Raw genomic sequence first — 20,815 nt, forward strand, 5'->3', positions numbered from 1 at the left:
CTTTAAATTCTGAATGAAAGCAAATGCATAAAAAAAAACAAAGGAAGGCAGAGAAGCTGTGAGTATCCAAGTAAGTACAATGTAAATCAGTACTAAGAAAGCAAACCAGCAGTCCTGAGAGGCACTCTATTCCAATGTACAACATGGGCATGTGCTTAGGGTGTAGGTTTGCTCGCTGAGCTGTAGGTTTAATATCTAGACGTTTCATTACCTGGCTAGGTAACATCATCAGTGGTGACCTCCAAGTGAAGCAAAGCTGTTGTCTCCTGCTTTCTATTTATATGTCTGTCCTGGATGGGATTCCTGGGGTTTGTGTTGATGTCATTTCCTGTTCGTTTTCTGAGGGGTTGATATATGGTATCCAGATCTATGTGTATGTTTATGGCGTTGTGGTTGGAGTGCCAGGCCTCTAGGAATTCTCTGGCATGTCTTTGTTTAGCCTGTCCCAGGATAGATGTGTTGTCCCAGTCGAAATGGTGGAAAAAAAACTTGAAAGCCTGTTGTCTGAGGCAGTATCTATTAGCTATAATCAAACTGCCCTAAAACCCGTCAAACCCAAACCTTCCAGAGTCTGTGTGTTTACAAACCCTCCAGAAAAAAAAGGGCAGCATAACCTTCGTAAAGGAGTAGCATCTCACAACTGCTTCCACACCATTGTCAAGCTCTGCTAATTGTTTAAAGCCCACCACAACATTTAGGTACTCAATAACATGGACGCAGAGCAAAATTCATTTTTCAAAATCCCAAGGTCATTTTCTATCCTCCCGAAGTACGATGTGTCTAAAATCAACATAAGACATAATTGGAAATGGAGAAAGTAAATGTAGATGGAGAAATATGCAAATATGCCTGGAGGTGAAATTCCACTATAAAATTATATCAATATGGGATTTGGCAAGTATGGAACATATGTCAAAAGTTGATAGATTGGATAATATGCAAGGTACTAATCTCTAGAATACTACCTGGACTGTTAGCAAATTGGCACAGGAACAACAAGATTAAACAGGGTAAACGCATAGCTCACGCATACAGACATGGGAGAAACAGGTTCGAATTCGTGGGACATTGGCACTACTACTGGGGAATGAGGTAGCTGTTGCAATGTGAATCGCTCCAGGATCGGAGTCCTGGCAAATCACATAACTAGGACTGAGGATCGAGCATTAAACTAAATAGTGGAAAGAGGGGTGGGGTCAGTTGCTGAATTTATGGAAAATTATGGAAAAAGTTAAAGGGTGAGGAGGACTCAGCAGAGTTTATTAAATTTTCCATGACAAGTAATAGAAAAGAGAGCATGAAAAGATTCAGGAATCTAACTTCAGGTGGTAAGGAGACAACTATGAGCAAGGGGAAGTCAACGCAGGACTGAGGCTAATGTGCTTCAATATACCCAGTATAAGAATCGAGGTAAATGAGTGGTAACGCAGCTTGTAATTGACAAGTGTGATGTTGCAGGTATCACAGAGATGTGGCTGCAATGGGATCAGAAAAGGTACTAAATATCCAAGGATACATGTCCTGTTGAAGGGAAAGGCAGATGGTAAGAAGTGAAATTGAATCGACAGCAAGAAATGATATAGAGTCAGAAGACATAAGACCTGAGATAGTAGAGTTAAGATTAACTTGTAGGTTGAGTTCGCAGTTAGAAAAGCAAATGCAATGTTATCATTCATTTCAGGAGGGCTAGAATAGAACAGCAGAGATGTACTGCTGAAGCTGTATAAGGCCCTGGTCAGACCACATTTGGAAAACTGAGTGCAGTTTTGGGGTCCACAATCTAAGGAAAGATATGCTGGCGATGGAGGGGTCCAGAGGAGGTTTACAATAATGATCCTGGTGACGAAGGGCTTGTCATATGAGCAATGATTGAGGAGGAGAAAGAGAGGACTGCAGATGCTGGAGACCAGTGTTGAAAAATGTGGTGCTGGAAAAACACAGCAGACCAGGCAGCATCCAAGGAGCAGGAGAATCGACGTTTCAGGCATAAGTCCTTCTTCAGGAATGAGGCTGGTGTGCCAAGCAGGCTGAGATAAAAGGTAGGGGGGGAGGGAATTTGGGAGAGGGGTGCTGGGAGTACGATAGTTGGAAGGAGATGAGGGAGAGGGTGATAGGCTGGAGAGAGGGTGGGGGCGGAGAGGTTGGGAAGAAGTTTGCAGGTCAAGAGGGCGGGGTGCTGAATCCGGGGGTTGGGACTGAGATAAGGTGGGGGAGGGGAAATGTGGAAGCTGGAGAAATCTACATTCATCCCGTGTGGTTGGAGCGTTCCTAGGCGGAAAATGAGGCGCTCTTCCTCCAGGCGTCATGTGGTCAGGGTCTGGCGATGGAAGAGGCCAAAGACCTGCATGTCCTTGGCAGAGTGGGAGGGGGAGTTAAAGTGTTCAGCCACGGTGCGGTTGGGTTGGTTGGTGCAGCTGTCCCAGAGGTGTTCCCTGAAATGTTCCGCAAGTAGGCGGCCTGTCCCCCCAATGTAGAGGGTGCAGCGGATACAGTAAATGATGCGTGTGGAGGTGCAGGTGAATTTGCGACGGATATAGAAGGATCCATTGGAGCCTTGGAGGGAAGTAAGTGGGGAGGTGTGGGCACAAGTTTTGCAATTCTTGCGGTTGCGGGGAAGGTGTCGGGAGTGGAGATTGGGTTGGTGGGGGGTGTGGACCTGACGAGGAAGTCGCGGAGGGAGTGGTCTCTCCGGAACGCTGATAGGGGTGGGGAGGGAAATATATCCCTGGTGGTGGGGTCTGTTTGGAGGTGGCGGGGTCTGTTTGGAGGTAGCGGAAATGACAGAGGATGATACAATGTATCCGGAGGTTGGTGGAGTGGAAGGTGAGAACCGGGGGGGGGGTTCTGTCCTGGTGGCGATTGGAGAGACGTGATTCAAGGGTGGAGGTGTGGGAAGTGGAGGACATGTGGTGGAGAGGATCGTCGACCACGTCGGAGGGGAAATTGCAGTCTTTGAAGAAGGAGGCCATTTGAGTTGTTCGGTAGTGGAACTGGCCCTCCTGGGAGCAGATGCAGCGGAGGTGACAGGCTGCCTACTTGCGGAACATTTCAGGGAACACCTCTGGGACAGCTGCACCAACCAATCCAACTGCACCGTGGCTGAACACTTTAACTCCCCCCACCCCACTCTGCCAAGGACATGCAGGTCTTTGGCCTCCTCCATCGCCAGACCCTGACCACATGACGCCTGGAGGAAGAGCACCTCATCTTCCGCCTAGGAACGCTCCAACCACACGGGATGAATGTAGATTTCTCCAGCTTCCTCATTTCCCCTCCCCCACCTTATCTCAGTCCCAACCCCGGGATTCAGCACCGCCCTCTTGATCTGCAATCTTCTTCCTGACCTCTCCACCCCAACCCCCTCTCCCACCTATCACCCTCACCTTAACCTCCTTCCACCTATCGTACTCCCAGCGCCCCTCCCCCAAATTCCCTCCCCCCTACCTTTCATCTCAGCCTACTTGGCACACCAGCCTCATTCCTGAAGAGGGCTTATGCCCGAAACGTCGATTCTCCTGCTCCTCGAATGCTACCTGGCCTGCTGTGTGTTTTTCCAGCACCACATTTTTCAACGATTGAGGAGTTTGGATCTGTGCTCAATCAAGTTTAGAAGGATGAGGGGGAATCTGATTGAAACTTACAGAATATTGAGATCCTTGGACACTCTGGATATGAAGATACTTACACTGAGAGAAGGGACTAGGACCCAAGAGAACAGCCTCAGAGTAAAGGAATGATCTTTTAACACTGAGATGAGGAGTAATTTCTTCAGCCAGAGGATGGTTAATCTGTGGAAATCATTGCCACAGAAAGCTGTGAAGGCCAAGTCATTGAAGTCATTTAAAACATTGATATATAGGTTCCGAATTGAAAAGGGGATAAAGGAATACAGGGAGAATGGGGTTAAGAAACATATCAGCCATGATAGAATAGTGGAGCAGACTATGTGGGCTGAATGACCTAATTTTGCTCCTATACTTTATGGTCTTATTTCAAACAACAAAAGTTTAATCTCAAGAATTTCTATGCAGTACTAATATGAATTCTAAATAGAATTATTAGGTCAAGAAGGTCTAATATTAATCCGAGCATTAAAAAACTTGTGAACTAAATTAATCTTTTATAAAGGTTGTTGCATTTTGGCATTATTTTATTATTAAGAGATGGCACTTGAAATTTAATATAAAGGATTGGAACATGGGTCAAAGATGTAGAGTTATAACTTTAAGTTTCCAATATGAAGTATGCTGTCAAGGAAAAGCACCAAAGATAAAGTTAAGCATTTTCCCACAGAGAGGTGAACCACTCTTACTGTGTAACGTTTGCTCAGACAGGGCTAACAATAATGTTTTTGTGCAGCCCCTTTTGGTTGGACAGCTGCATATTGCATATAAGGAACAAGCTATATGTATGATAAACATGCAGGTTTTTAAAACAAGATCAGTTTCACAAAAGTGTGATGAAAAGGAAAGCATATTTTGAAAATGGGAGACTGTACCATAAAATAAGAATTGTATGCTATTGTTCAATTTTAACTATCACAGTATAATAAAAATGACTAAAATGTTCTACAACCATTGTATAAGGTTAATTTGATATTTCACAGTTGATTATGTGTTACATACTTACTAATATTTTTCCAGTGCATTGCTTAGATAATTCCAGATCTTCAATTTGTTTTCTGGTATGATATTTGCCATAGCAGCCCAATAAGCACTATCCTCAGAGCTATCCCTTTCCTTCACAGTGGTCACTTTGGGTTGTGATTTTTCCCTGAGTAAAAAACATCTTGTTGAAAAATTCACCATCTTTGATTCACATATTGCAAATTGAACACGGTCAATGAACATGAGTAATGTGGGTGACTCCTCACTGCCTTCTGAAATGATCTGTCGAGCCATTTCATTCAAGATAGTTAGGTACAGTCAACAAATGCTGGCTTTGTCAGCTATGCCCACATTCCATGAAAGAATACAGAGGCAGACTGGGAAGATGACCTACCATCAGTGTCACAGGGAAGCAGAATGGGAAGGTGACCTACCGTCAGTGTCACAGTGAGGCAGACTGGGAAGTGTCACCTACCCTCAGTGTCACAGCAAAGCAGAATGGGAAGTGTCAACTACCGTCAGTGTCACCGGGAGGCAGACTGGGAAATGTCCCCTACCCTCAGTGTCACAGCAAAGCAGAATGGGAAGTATGACCTACCATCAGTGTCACAGCAAAGCAAAATGGGAAGTGTCACCTACCATCAGTTTCACAGCAAGGCTGACTGGGAAGTGTCACCTACCATCAGTTTCACAGCAAAGCTGACTGGGAAGTGTATCCTTTAATATATTCCTACATGACAGAAAGTCTCTAAGTTCACCGGCTGGTATTGGAAAGGGAGGATTGGAAGGTAGGAAGATTAAACCAAACATCAAATGAAGACTTGACACAAACACTTATTTATCAGGCAGCAGCAGGGACTGAAGAGATTGTGTACCTGGTCAGCAGCAGTACAGCAAACCTTCACCAAATCCAGAGGCAAGCTCCTGAGGTGATGTCAGGATTCAAAAAGTAATGCTGGACAAGAGGAAGCTGCTGAATAGCACTTATAATTCGCAAAGTCTTCAGTTTATTTTAGTGAACTGATCATGAACTAATGTCAATTTGCAATACTCATGGCCAGCAGCATTTAAAATTCCAAATAAAAATTAACCAAAGTTTATTTCTCTCCTTAAGTTGGTGTCATCAGTCTATAGTATTGAAAATTAACATGATTTTTAAAAAGTACATCCATTGATAACTTATTTCAGAAAAAGGATTACTGAGCCATAGAGGCTCTGCAAATTTAATTTAGGCAGGACTACAGTCTAAAGTGTTTCCTCTCTTCATCAATCTGGAAAGTGTGCATAAATGTGAAAGTTACTTCAGCCTCGACTATCATTGTCTTTGTTCCTTCTTTCTGCACCACATTTGAAACATTGACCACTTGTATAAGGTTTCAAAGGACTGGGTCCATGAAACTGAAGCCTGGCATAGATTATTGGTGCCAGAAAACAAAGGTGGAAAAAATAACTGAGAAAATGTCTTTAGTGACAAAAAAAAGTGTTATCGAGTCACACATTTTAAAGGCTTGAAAAAAGTTACATACCTTGATTGCTGAATGTCTTCAAGGAAAAGTCTTAAAGTTTTGAGGATATCATTAGGGTGAACAAGTTCTAAATGATGCTCAGCTTGCAGATCTGCACAAACCTGAGCCTCTCGCTCATCAGTTTCAGTTACACAAACTTCTTCCTCTTCTGCTGGTACCATACCATGTTGTTGCATCTCTACACTAGCCACAAATTCTTCTTGTACTTCTTTATCAAGTTTCTTCAATAATACATCAGTCTCCTAAAAGCAACCAATATACACATTCATTGAAAGGAGAAAGCCATTGCTGCTGAACCTGAAATGTCAACATTTCACCAAACAAAATCATATCCAATAAAGACAGAAACACTGGAAATACTCAAATAAAAGCAAAGTATTGCAGATGGTGGAAATCTGAAGTAAAAGCAGAAAGTACTGGAGAAACTCAGTAGGTCTGGCAGCATCTATGAAGAGAGAAACAGAAAGTATTGGAAACACTTTGCAAATCTGTGAGTTCCAGAGAGGGAAACAAAGGTAACATCTCAGATTGATGACCCTTCATTTATGTTTCTCTCGCCTTTGATCCTGTCAGATCAGCATTTTATATGTTTAATTCAAATTTCTATTAACTACAGTACTTTAATGTTAGATTGTTTTAAATTTATCAAAACTGTATGCTAAGAAATAGATACATGTTCTCGGGCTGACTGTGAAATCACACAGACAAAACTCAAAACCAAAAAATAACTTCCCTGCAAGCTATTTTTATGACAATGTGACATTGCTGGGATTTTTTCTTATCTTTTATGGAATGTGGGCATTACTGACTGAGGCAGCATTTATTGCCCATCCCTAACTACCTGGAGGACAAGTATGAGTCAATTACATTGTTGTAGGCATATTTGAGGCAGACCAGGCAAGATAGCATATGTTCTTCCATTAAGGGCATTAGAATGCCCTGTAATTGCACATACGTAGATCTAATCTAATTATCCCAATTCCTAAGCTTTCCCTTCATTCTGGGATGCCACATAAATGAGTTAACTCCTTAACGAGACAACAGCAGACATCCCATTGACACTAAGAGCTCAAAATGGCATAAACTATTATATAGGGGTTTTCCATCTCCAACTCTGGCTTCATTAAACAGTAATAGGTCACTTTTAGATTTTCAATTACTTTAGGTTTTTTAACAGCTCTCAGCAGATATTTCATTCATTTTAATTTATAAATATCAACTCTCAAATGAAAAGTTCCTAAAACATACTAATCATAAATGTATTCATAACATAATACTTTAAAAACTTATAGAACTAGTTTAATTTCAAGGTCCAGTATCATTAACACAGTAAATAGTGTAAAAAATTATTTCTGAACTAGTAACTACAGTACAAGGATTAATCATGTGGGTTGTGCTGAAAAAAATCAAATGTGATACATTTGGTTCTGAGAGTCAAAATGGACTCAAAATGTTAACTCCAGATCTTTCTCCACTGATGCGGCGAGACCTGCCAAGCTTCTCCAGCATACTCTGTGTCAGTTATAAATTCTGTGCTTTAACAATGATACCACTAATATAAAAACTACTTGCAAAATGGTGTTGACCATATAATATATTCATAAAAATTTCAGCAGTTATTGATATAAAAAAGTAATGCATGACCTCTTATGTAGGTGTGATAGTTATAACTTTCTGTTTTATTGAAATATAGTGTTTCAACTATACCTCAATCTGCAATGGTTTGATTTCATTTCCACTTATTGCCCATTTCTGCCCTACCTCCATTTCATTCCAGCTGCTGCAAAAATCTTAGACCACAATTCAGTAATGCCAAGATTTAATTTCTCCAAATCAGTTTCATGTATTTCAACTGCATAAACTTCAACTCAACCAAAACTCTGGCATCTGCATATTTTGCTACACCATGTCCCAATTCCTCATCATCTTCCATTCATTTTCAAATTGCTCTACTGCCATGCCCCAATTTACATCTTTTAACATCTTTACTCCCTTCAGTTTTTCCACAATGGCATCTGACTCACTTTTCCCCATCACCTGCCTCAACTCTACTTTCCGATAATCTCTCGTGAAACATTCTGCCTCCAATACTTTACATTTTACATTCAAAAGCCTGCTTCATAGAATCATACAGTACAGAAAGAGGCTTTTTGACTCATCAGATCAGTTCTGTCAGAAATATATACTACCTACACTCATCCCACTTTCCCACAGCCTTGAAATGTTATTACACTTCAAGTGCTCATCCAAGTACTTTTTAAGAGGTTGTGTGTTATCCTCCCAAGCAATGCATTCCAGTTTTCCACCACCCTCTGGGTGAAAAGGTTTTTTCCACTGAAATACTCCTAAATCACCTGCTTTCACTTTGAAATTTTGCCCCTTAGTTGCTGACCCTTTAACTGAGGGGAACAGTTGCTTCCTATTCACCCTGTCTACACCCCTCAATCTTATATGCCTTTATCAGGACCACCCCAACCTTCTCTGCTTCAAAGAAAACAGCTCAAGCTTATCCAGCCTCTCTTCATAGCTGAAATGTTCAATCCCAAGCAACATCCTGGTGAATCTCTTTTGCACCCCAATGTACTGAACCTCAGTCAATTATATTTTCCATCTCTTACGGAAGGCAGCACACCGTAAAAGGGAACAGTGCAGAGCAAAGATGCCAGCAATCCTCAAGCCCAAGACGGCAGATGGCCCTCCACATCTCGGGGCCATCTGTAACAAAGCCCGTGGCATCTAGCATGATTCAACACATTCAAGAAACAGTTATATTTCTGCCTTTTACCCCTTTTGCATTTGCAACTCCCTTCAACACATCATCTCGAACGAGGAGCAAGATTCAGGTGTTTCATTATGGTTTCCTTTGTTTCCACCCAACCCCACATCCTTCAGCTCAATCCTCTTCTTTCTGATATTTTGCTTGCAGACATGTTTGCTACTGTCCAGCCAAGGGAGTCCAAGAAGAGCAAAGAACAACAGTAAAGCTGTTATGAAGAAGCCCATCATTTAATCTTATAATCACAATCATCAGTGTAGATGCTGACATAGCACATACTTAAAAGATTAGGGTAGAGTTGGATTCAGGATAAAGTGAGTCATCTCACATAGGCTGAAGACACACCAGGGGTAAAGGATGTTTGATGGATTAGGCCACAGCAGGAGAACTGGAAGACAGGACACTACAGAGCACTTAAATGGGAATGGCATAAAGGAGAACACTTATGGGATATGCCCATGAACCTGGCTGTCCTGTGACAGCCTCCTGACATTACCAAGGAGAAAAGAGGTGTCCTGTTTTGATTTGGCAGAGCACTGTATAGAACTTGTTCTCTCTGCAGTTTCTGTTCCATTCTGTTACTCGACAGATCCAAGAGTCCTGCAACTGTCTTTAAAATCTCCAGCAGATATTTTACAATAGTAGTTACTCAAAATTTCCTTACCTGCAATTTGGGCAGCTGGTCCTTTTAATAAGACTTTTGATACTGAACACTGAATTAGATGCTAAGCCAGTGGATTTGCAGGTTTCAAATTTAGCATTTGGGCAGCCAGCAAACAGTGAGGATGTGCAATATGATAAGAGGACGCGTTCAGAAGCTACTGGCACATGCAGATCAAGGATCAATATCTACCACTGCCATAATTAACACAAACTTAGGGTCACTTCCTGCCCACCCTTATTTTTTTTTGTTCACTCATGGGGACCACTGGCTGGGCTAGCATTTATTGCCCATCACTGATTGCCCTTGAGAAGGTAGTGGTGAGCTACTGCCTAGAACCAGTACAATCCACATGCTGTAGGTTGACCCACGATGCCCTACTTAAGATGATATGCTGTATGAGCTGGCAGCATAGCATATATTCCTAGGATATGAATCCAAATGCCAGAAGAGCTGCCCACATACTTTTATTACACCCTTCCATGACTAAAAATATGGACAGTCTATCACTAGAGAGAACCTGGAGCACACGCTGTCTCATTCTTCAATAAGAAAGCTCATAAAAGCGAAAATTCATTCTCCAAATTGCAATTCACAAAGGCTTTAAAAAGAAAGGAAAAATAAACATGCATGTTTGTAGTCCTTCCATGACCTAACATCTTCCCATAGTGTTTTACAATCAAATAAGCTAATTATCAGTGAAGAAAACGATTGCATCTTTCACAATTTTAGCACTTCTACAGCAAGTAATATACTTTTGAAGTCATTAAGGGAGTAGAATATTAAGGTCAGTGCCAGTCCAATCTAAGAATTTCACAGGGGCAGGTAAGCCTAGGCCTGCCTAATGCTGTCCTAATTAACAAAAACTCAGGGTCACTTCCTGCTCATTGTCAAATTTTTTTAATATATTCACGTGATGTGGGCATCGCTGGCTGCCAGAGCTGCTGAGCTTTTCAAACAATTTCCATTTTTTGTTTCTGAATTATAGCATCTGCAGTTCTTTCAGTTTTCATTTTTTAATCCCATCCCTGGTTGCCCTTGGGAAGGTGCGGGTGAGCTGCCTTCTTGAACTTGTACAATCCATCTGCTGTGGGTTGACCCACAATGCCACTTTGGAGGGAATTCCAGGAAATTGATCCAGCAACAGGAAAGAAAGAGTGATATATTTCCAAGTCAAGACGGTGATTGGCTTGGAGGGGTACTTGCAGGTTGTGATGTTCCCATATATCTGCTGCCATTGTCATTCTTGATTATGGTCTAGAAAGTGCTGTCTTAGGATCTTTGGTGAATTTCTGCAGTGCATCTTGTAGATAGTAGATACGCTTGAGGTCTTATAAACGGCAGGTGAAGATCTAGCGATCTTTTTGGTGTAGACTGAGGGATGAATATTGGCAAGGACATCAAGAGAACGCCCTTGGTCTTCATTCAATTGTAACATGTTATATTTTAAGTTCACAGATATCTTGGTTTGACATCTCCTTCAGAAGATGGCACCTGTGGCAGTGTAGCAATTCCTCAGGGCTGCACAGCAATACTACCAAGTGTCTGGAGTGGATCTTGATTTTCAACCTTCTAATTGGGAGACAAAAGTGCTACGGCTGATGCATGCCAAGGATGCATGCCAACTTAAAAGAAAATCAAGTTGGAAATACAGGTTGAGACTAGAAATAAAAGCACTCAGGTGAGGATACAAGTCTTGTTCCACTGGTTCAGAATACAACGCAAAGACTTCACAAATTCTCATTTGTATTTAGATGGATAACTGTCAAACCGTTTTGGGCAATTTTTCAATTTATGTTAAAATCAAACTTACTCAGAAGAGAAGCAATACCAGCTTCCAGTACTGTATTAATCCAGTTTAAAATGTATGCATATTGTTTATCAGTTCACAAAATCAACAAACTTACAGTTGATTACAACATCCACCCAACCAAAAAGTATACACTTCTTCCAAATGAACTTACATTTCTGTAAGAGGAGACATCTGCATATTGACATTCAAAGGCTTAAAAGGCTTTAATTATTCTAAAATTCTAAAATAAATTGCTCAGCAATGAAATACCAAAGTATCTCTTTCAAAGTGCAATGATGACTCTTAGTAAAAATTAAAAATCACAAAACACCAGGTTATAGTCCAACAGGTTTAATTGGAGGTACTAGCTTTTGGAGCACTACTCCAAAATAAACCTATTGGACGGTAACCTGATGTTGAGTGATTTTTAACTTTGTCCACCCCAGTCCAACACCGGCACCTCATCATCATAAGTCAAAAGCGCACTTAAATTTGTTTCTGAAGTCAATGTGTCTTACCTTATCTAATTCATGTTTAGAAGATTTACAATGCTTTATGAAGAACTCTGTCAACTTGATGATATCATCTTCATTCTCTAATCCTAATGCCTACATAAAATAAAAAAAACAAAATTTCTATTTTTATTTTACAGATAGATATGTCCTATAGTAGATCCACCTCTCAGAAAACAAGTAATTTATGTAGTCTCCATTGGAATGACTATCAGATAGCCTTGCGAGAGCACAATTAAAACTTATAAGATTCTAAGTCAGTCAAGTATTCACTTCTTTCTCTACCCAAATCATTTTCTTCATCTATGATGACACATGTAAGGACCAAAGTCATTATTGTATTAACTGTGGGTCTCCTCTTGAGTAAATCTTAGAATTATGGTCCGACAGTTGTGAAAACCATACCTGGGAACAGAAATAAAGGGTTTTTTTTCCATGCTAGTTCAGAAAATTACTCATTACACCTGAATTTTTATTGATCCTTTTCCATTGACTACACATCGTGGCCTTTCACAGCATTTCTTTTTTGCTATTAAGAACATGTTCTGTATGAAAATAGCAAACATTAAATACTTGAATTAGTGACATCTCAGCTACCTAAATGGAACTTTTCCTTGGAATTCAATTCTATTATGAATTTTTTTTAAAAATCATTTTATTTAAAGAGGTCAGCGTTACTAGATATTTTAATATAAAGTACATGCTATTCATTTACAATTATCAATGACCAACTGGAGTTTACAATTTAGAAGTGTGGGTTTTATCATTTTTGCAGGAAAAGGGCCCAAACATATACCAATGTAGAAACTCCTACCAGTACTTTTGGAATGATAGTTTATATTCTTCATATTGAAATGTAAGAATTTATGCATGTTGTAGAGCTTTATCAACCCAGTAATTAAACAATTAACTTGCATTGCATTTCATCACAGTGATCAGTCATGTCGCAGCAAATTCAGCACGTTGCCAGTTTCCTACCAAATTGTTTGATGAGACAAGAGAAAGAAAATTTATTTTTTCCACTTTAGTATTCAGAGAATTATATAGCACAGGAGAGGGTCACTTACCCGTTAGGCTCTGCTGATAATTTGAAAGTCAACACAATTAATTTTTAAAGCCCTCCCATTCTTTTCTCTTCAAATATTTATCAAATTATATTTTGAACACCATTATTTAATGTCCTTCTATCATTCTTCCAGGTACTGCACTCCAGTTCATAACAATTCATTGAATAAAACATGTTCCTTCTGTCAACTCTTCTTACTTTACTTAACTGAAAATAGCTTCACCTGATTTACTCCATTAAATCACAGTGACTGCACAAATATCTCATTTTAACCTTTCTACTTAATGAATAACGCCAATATTTTCTGTCTCTCAATGTAATTTACCATTCATCCCAAGTGCTATTCTAACAAATATCCGTTATAAGCCTTCTAGGACCCTGACATGCTTCCTAAAGTATGAAAACCAGAACGGAGCACAGTTCTCCAGCTGGAGCCAAAGCAGATTAGGGACAACTCGTTTTTTTTATTTTGTTTTTATTAAGTTAAAGGATCTTACACATTTCTGAAAGAATTTTCTCAGTGTGTCCTGTTGCATTGAAAGATTCATACATCCCACATTCCCTCAGTTTCTGCACGCCTTGTTAGCATTGCCTCTACCCATATTTCTGAACAAAACTAATTAATCAAACATAATAACAACAACAGCCAAAATAGGCAGCAAACTGTTGGAGTATTAGTCGTCAGGGATTGTCACAAATGGAGCAAACTGAAATAGTGGAAAATATTAACATGAGTGCTGCACCTGCAATTGTACCTGGCTATGTGGTTATCTTTCTTTAAAGTGCACATTTTATACCGTCATACCACTTTAATTAAAGGGCTTCTATTTCAAGATACCGATTGTATTTATACTATTTAGTTTCATTAAGTTCTAAAAATGTATTTGTACAAATCAAACACAAAATCTAAAGGTTACAAGGAAATGTTGTCATGAAAATCTGCAGCTCTTACAGCAAAAATGGCATCCAGTTTTATTAGCGATTGTTCATCCTTCTTGAGGGGAGCAAGAATTTTAAGAAGCTTGCTTTCAATCAGAAAACCCTGTCAAAAGAGGAAAATATTGCTTTATGCTCTAAATATTATATACATAGGAATTCTATGGAAATAAATATATCCCACAGGGAATTTACCCACTGTCTAGTGACTGCTACAAAGATTCATTGTATTTTCTTTTTCCTTTTGAAGTAATGTACCAACAGACTGGCACTTATAATAAAAATAAATCAATTTATTCTATCTTAATCAAAGTTACTTATCACTAATGAGTTTTGAGAAGATTTGTAGCTCAGGTTGAGATTCTGGATGTAAATTTGGTCACTGAGCTGGAAGGTTCATTTTCAGACATTTCATCACCATACTAGATAACATCAACAGTGAGCATTTGGATGAAGCACTGGTGGTGTGGCCCATTTTCTATTTATGTGTTTAGGGCTCCTTGGGTTGGTGATGTCATTTCCTGGGGTGACATGATTCATTGTGGTGATGTCATTTTTTGTTCTTTTTCTCAGGGGGTGGTAACTGGGACCCAAGTTAATGTGTTTGTTGATAGAGTTCCGGTTGGAATGCCGTGCTTCTAGGAATTCTCGGGCCTGTCTTTGTTTGTCTTGTCCTAGGATGGATGTGTTGTTCCAGTTGAAGTGGTGTCCTTCCTCACCTGTATGTAAGGATACTAATGAGAGTGGGTCATGTCTTTTTATGGCTAGTTGATGTTCATCTATCCTGGGACTAGTTTTCTGCCTGTTTGTCCAATGTAGTGTTTGTTACAGTCCTTGCATGGTATTTTGTAAATGACATTAGTTCTGCTTGTTGTCTGTCAAGTTCAGTAGCTGCTGTTTTAGTGTGTTGTTGGGTTTGTGGGCTACCATGATGCTAAGAGGTCTGAGTGGTCTGGCAGTCATTTCCGAGATGTCTTTGATGTAGGGAAGAGTGGCTAGGGTTTTTGGGTGTGTTTTGTCTGCATATTTGGGTTTGTTGCTGAGAAATCGGCGGACTGTGTTCATTGGGTACCAGCATTTTTGAATATACTGCTCTTCGTAGTTCCTCGTAGATGCTCTACTGCAACGTCTAGGAATGACAGTTTGTTGTTGTTTTCCTCCTCTGTAGTGAATTTTATCCCAGTAAGGGTATTACTGATGGTCTTGAAGGTTTCCTCTAATTTGTTTCGTTTAGTGATGACAAAGGTGTCATCCACGCAGCTGAGTTTGGGTCCGCTTTGTCATCACTGAACAAAACAAATTAGAGGAAACCTTCAAGACCAACAATAATACCTTTATGGACATACAAATATCCTTTCTGGCATAAAATTCACTAAAGAGGAGGAAAACAACAACAAACTGCCAATCCTAGATGTCACAGTAGAGCTGGGGAACTTCAAACTAGCATCTACAGGCAAACAACACATATGGACCAAATACTGAACTTCAGAACCAATCATCCCAACATGCACAAACAAAGCTGCATCAGAACATTATTTCAACGAGCCACCACACACTGCAGCACAGAACAACTAAAAAGAGCAGAGGAAAATCACCTATACAGTGTATTCAAAAAGTACTGGTTTCTCTCAGTGCTCTTATGCAAGAAAATGCAATTTTAATTTCCTTGAAGGCCAACTAACATAGACAAATAGCAACAAAAGACATGGTAACTAATTTGATCTGGGGCATGGATGGTATTATGGTCATGGTCATCTTCCAGCACAATGGTGAAAGCGCATTTTTGACTGAACATAACCTGCACCAGAAATTCCAAAATCTTTTGCAGTGGTTTGGCTGATTTTTCAGGTGAATTGCAAAGGAAATATTGAGACACAAAATTCCACACCATTGTACATAGACATATCACCTATATGCACAGCAATTATTTTGTGTGCAATGCACACTGGAGTTTGATTACATAGTACATTGAATTGAATAGTATCAAGGATATTTTGGAGGTTGAACAGAGAGTCTTTGACACAATTACATCTTATTGAACGAAATGCTGTTTTTGAGAATAAGAAAAATACTTACAGACTCATCACACAAGACTTCTAGCAATGTTTTGACAGTCGACAATGAGACATTTCCAGGTGTTCCACCACATAACTCCAATGCTTTTTCCTCACTAGCTGAATAACAAATGTTTTGGAATAGAGCATTCCACCATGATGATTCCTGGACTGTATCTGTTTCTGTTCCATCATCCAAATCTCTTTCTCTTTTTCTTGCTGAAACAAGTTTAAACTCTGTTAAAGTTTACATTTTACCAACATCAAAATATATTCATTTGGTGCATTGAAGAAATGAATTGGAGCACCAAGATACAGAAGTAAATTGGAGAGATGCTGGATTGATATTGTTCCATCACGATGATGATTTCCAGATATGTGGAAAAATATTCCAGGGACATGATGGCTGAATTGAGACCTCCAGGAAAGAAAAGGATAGAAAATCAGACAGAATAAAAATTATACAGAAATTTGAAAACAGACTAACCATTCCAGCTGATTTTCAAGAGGACACATAGGGATGGGCAATAAAAGAGACCTTATCAGCAATGCTCAAATCCAAAGTATGAATGAAAATAATTTATCACCAGATTTCTAATAGTGGAATATTCCAAATCACAACTTGACTGAGAAAATTCATAATATGACATTTGCAATAAATGAAACAAATTAAGTTATTCTATTTTCAGCAATCAATTACCAACTAATCAATATATTTAAAATTATCTTGGCTATTTACAAATGACTATTACCATTCAAAGATTACTGAGTCCGATGCCCTCTTATTTTCCTGCACAGCTCTTAAGCACATTAAAGAATCCCTACCTCCGAGAATAACCTCTTCTGCCAGCTGAGCAGCTGTTCTTTTCTTCTTAGCCTTGCATACAATTGGCCCAACATTGTTCATAAAACACAGATCTGGACTTGTCCAACTCAAGCCCAATTGTTGCTCATGAATTATCCGGTCAACATCAAGGGCCTTTCTGACTAAATCCTTTGCTTCTTTCTCATTCATTAACCAAACACCTTCAAATTTTTTTGCATCAATTGCAGCAAAATGTCTGGTAAAACAATAGATAAGATACTGAACTTACCAACACTGTAATCAAGCATTTATCTATTTTTTCAAAAATAAAAATTAAACAGGATAGAAAGTTTTTGTTAGCAGTCTAGGAGATGAGTAAAAATGCATTCCAGTCTGTAATTTTATTTGCATTTTCATTTTATACTTGCATAATTCTGGGTTCATATCAAAAATCGCTGGACTTGCTTGTTTCAAAATATACATACTGGTCAGCATTTTACAATGTGTATAATTCAGTTTTAAATCTGAAACAAAAACAGAATTTGCTGGCTGAATGCAGCAGATCTGGCAGCATCTGTAGGGAATAAGCAAAGCTAACATTTCAATTCATGTGACTCCATCAGAATATGTGACTCTCAGAACATTTAAGCACCTGCTAATGCAGTAGCTATGCACCTGAAAATGCACAAGGGGCTGCCTTCTGGCACTACAGAGGATGGAAAGGCTTGTTAGCCACCATTTCCATCACCTACATGACCAGACACGTATTCCCTTCCCCTCCCATGTCAGTATTCCTCAGAGACTGTCCCTCTGGGACACTATGGTCCACTGCTCCTCCATTTCCACAATGGGCGGAACAATAGCTCAGTGGTTAGCACTGCTGCCTCACAGCATTTGGGAACCAGGTTCAATTCCTGCTTCAGGCAACTGTCTGTGTGGAGTTTGCACATTCTCCCCGTGTCTGCGTGGGTTTCCTCTGGGTGCTCAGGAGTCCAAAGATGTGCAAGTTAGGTGAATTGGACATGCTAAATTGCCCATAATGTCCAGGGACGTATAGGGTTAGGTACATTAGTCAGGGAAATATAGGGTAGGGGAATGGGTCTGGTTGAGTTACTCTTCAGAGGGTCAGTGTGGACTTGTTGGGTCGAAGGGCCTGTTTTCACACTGTAGGGAATCTAATCTAATCTCACAATCCCAGCTTCCCATACAATACGGGTATAACACCTGCCCATTTACTTCCTCACCATCCAAGTGCTAAATATACTTTCAAGCTGAAGCAGTGATGTATTTGAACTTCATTTAATCTAGTTTACTGCATTCACTGTTCACGGTGTGGTATCCTCTCCACTGGGGAGACTGCTTTGCAGAACACCTATGTTCTCCACAAAAATAACCCTGAGCTCCCAGATGCCTGCCACATTAATATATCGCCATGTTCCCTGGCCAGCATTTCTGTCACAGGCCTGCTCCAGTGAGCGTCAACACAAGCTCAAAAAACAACATTTCATTTTCCGCTTGGGGATCCTGCCACCACTAAGACTCAAGAGTAAGTTCAATAGCTTCTCAGCCACTATTGTAAGCCATTATAGGGAGGAATATAAGAGGAGGGGGAATGAAATGTGGAATGTGACCAATACAACCACCAGTGATACAGACTTACATTGAGAGAGAAAGAAACAGGTCAGGGTGGCTTCTAAGTATGATGCTAAACCTTCCATCCCAGAAAGCTTCAGGAGAAATAGGAACACAGGGTGACAATGTAGAGGAATGAGATAATCATAGAAATTTTCAAATAAGAATAGTGCCCATGAAGGGGAATTATATTTACAATAACAGCTAAAAAAAGAAGTTAGAGAGAGCATTGGGAGGCCAAAAGTTCAGTCGAAATTAGTTTGGGGGAGTAGAAGTTGGGTCCCATGCATGATGTAAATTTAGATAGGGCAAGAGGAAGATAGGGAAGAAACTTGAGAAAATTTTGGGCAAAAGAGAAATAAAACTAACAGAGGTAGTTGAACAGAGATCTCATTTGTGGGAGATGAAAAATTCAATCATCTCCAGATACCTGTTCGACAATGGGGCTGGAAGAATAATGACAAAAAACAGCTTAAGGAAGTGATTTATGTAAGTGGAGTCTGGGGTAATCTATGCCTGTTAAGATTAGTCCAAATTGGTGAACCATTTTGCCATTAGAGGTGCAGCCTAGCTAGGCTTGACATGGTTAAACTCTATCTGATTTTGGACAGCTAAGGCAGTTGTGTTCCAAACACAAGCAATCCTTGAACCTGAGAATGGAACAACTGGGATCTTCCAAGAGATAGGATGAGAAAAACTGAATACTTTGCTGTGAGCAAGGCCACTGAGAGACGATAACTATAAAGGAACTGAGAGGAACATCAAGCCAACAACCAGGCAGTACACAATTTGAGTACATGCTTATAAATTATCTGTCTTTCTTACCAGACACAGATGCGGTAAAAAGTGAGTTTAAAAGCTGAGGGAATTTGGCTAGTTAACAATAGGAATGTGCACTGAGAGGTACCCTTAGTAATAATATACACAATAATAAATTTGTATTAAGATTCAAAAACCTCATTTTCTTCTGTAGGTCTTTATATAGTTCTACCGTCCGCTTATATTGGTCACTTAGATTCTGATTCTCTTCGCGATACATTTTCTCCTGTTTAGCCAATCTTCCCACCAATCTGTTCAGAATGTCATGTAACCTGTGAAGCAATGCGTATGAGACACTTTTTTAAGTTAGAGGTGTCATCTGAAAATTTTCCAATTACAAACCCATTGGACTATCAACTGCATGCCAATAACACTTTCTACTTCAGAGCCCTTGCTATCTCGAAGACCAGCAGATCAGACTTCGAATTGCTTGCAGCCATATTTATTACTTAACTGTTATTGGGGTAATTTTGGCTCAGTGGCAAAGCTCTGGCTTTGTGGTTTACATTAGTGATTTGTTTTCAGTCATTTCAGACAAAGCAAAGCAATTTTCTAAAACAATAGTTTGAAAATGCTGCCCACATCCGACTGAAATGCCAAACAACTGACATTGTGTATTTTGCTTTTACTAACAGAAAATGTGTTTTCTCAATATTTTAGTGAAATACAGTAGTCACCCACCCCGTATCCATGGGGGATTCGTTCCAAGACATACCGCGGAAGCCCAAAACCACAGACAGGAGCAACCCATTTATTTAAATGGGAAAATTATCTTCCTAGCAACCCCCTGGTCTCTGGTTCTGGAATGTTACCTGTAACATGCTCGGGCCGCAGTGAACTGTGGGTAACTGAAACCACGGAAAACAATTCCGCGGATTCAGCAGTCGCCCTGTACTCAAATATTTCTACAAGATATTATCTTTCCCAACTTTAACTCATTAACCATCTAGGAAGATAGAACCAGTCTGACTCAAGATTGGAATACAGAGACTGTAACCTTACACCATTAATGCATTGTCTGAGCTGAATGTCACCTTTTTTTGATAAAACCTTAAGTTATCTCGGGAACGTGCTCGAAAGTAGTTCTGGGATTTACATATTAATGAATTGAAACCTGCTACCCATTCTAAAAGATGAAATACTTAACAGCAATCTAGGTTTGTTCAATATATCACATTAGCTGTATGACACTGTGATCCTTCTCCACTAGCTACCTGATGAGGGAGCAGCACTCTGAAAGCTTGTACTTCCGAGTTATAGTCCACTGTTGGATTATAACTTGGTGTGGTGTGATTTGTAACTTTGTCCGCCCCAGTCCAACACTGGCACCTCCACATCATGGCATCCAGGAAAAGAAATGAAACTTATAGCTTTGAGATCCTCCTGGTCTGTACAGCTAAATGCCATATAAAAGCAACTCATTTATCTTTGCCAGGAGATAAGCAGTAAGAAGGGAGAAAAGTAAGGAATGACTAACTACAGCCTCGCTTGTATACTGCGGAGTAAAGTGTTTTGGGAAACAACATTTAGTTATGCTCTCTCAGGTAGCATTACAGAGAGAAAAAAATACAATCATCAACTCAATCAGTGTGCCTATTGAGTTCTGAAAATGTAATTTAACTAAAGACT

General features: G+C 39.8%; 1 protein-coding gene across 1 annotated transcript in view; it reads right to left on the bottom strand.

Annotated features, from left to right (window-relative positions):
- The window catches only part of drc1 (dynein regulatory complex subunit 1 homolog (Chlamydomonas)), a 65,018-nt gene that overhangs the window by 14,919 nt on the left and 29,284 nt on the right, over positions 1–20,815 (bottom strand). The window contains exons 9-15 of the mRNA XM_060822021.1: positions 19,324–19,458; positions 16,756–16,991; positions 15,953–16,149; positions 13,893–13,982; positions 11,881–11,970; positions 6,134–6,375; positions 4,630–4,773 (exon numbers count right to left, since the gene is read on the bottom strand). Coding sequence (XP_060678004.1) covers positions 4,630–4,773; positions 6,134–6,375; positions 11,881–11,970; positions 13,893–13,982; positions 15,953–16,149; positions 16,756–16,991; positions 19,324–19,458 — 1,134 coding nt within the window. The remainder of the gene's footprint in view (positions 1–4,629; positions 4,774–6,133; positions 6,376–11,880; positions 11,971–13,892; positions 13,983–15,952; positions 16,150–16,755; positions 16,992–19,323; positions 19,459–20,815) is intronic.

This window comes from Hemiscyllium ocellatum, chromosome 3 (genome assembly GCF_020745735.1).
Source record: "Hemiscyllium ocellatum isolate sHemOce1 chromosome 3, sHemOce1.pat.X.cur, whole genome shotgun sequence".
NCBI classification, from domain to species: domain Eukaryota; kingdom Metazoa; phylum Chordata; class Chondrichthyes; order Orectolobiformes; family Hemiscylliidae; genus Hemiscyllium; species Hemiscyllium ocellatum.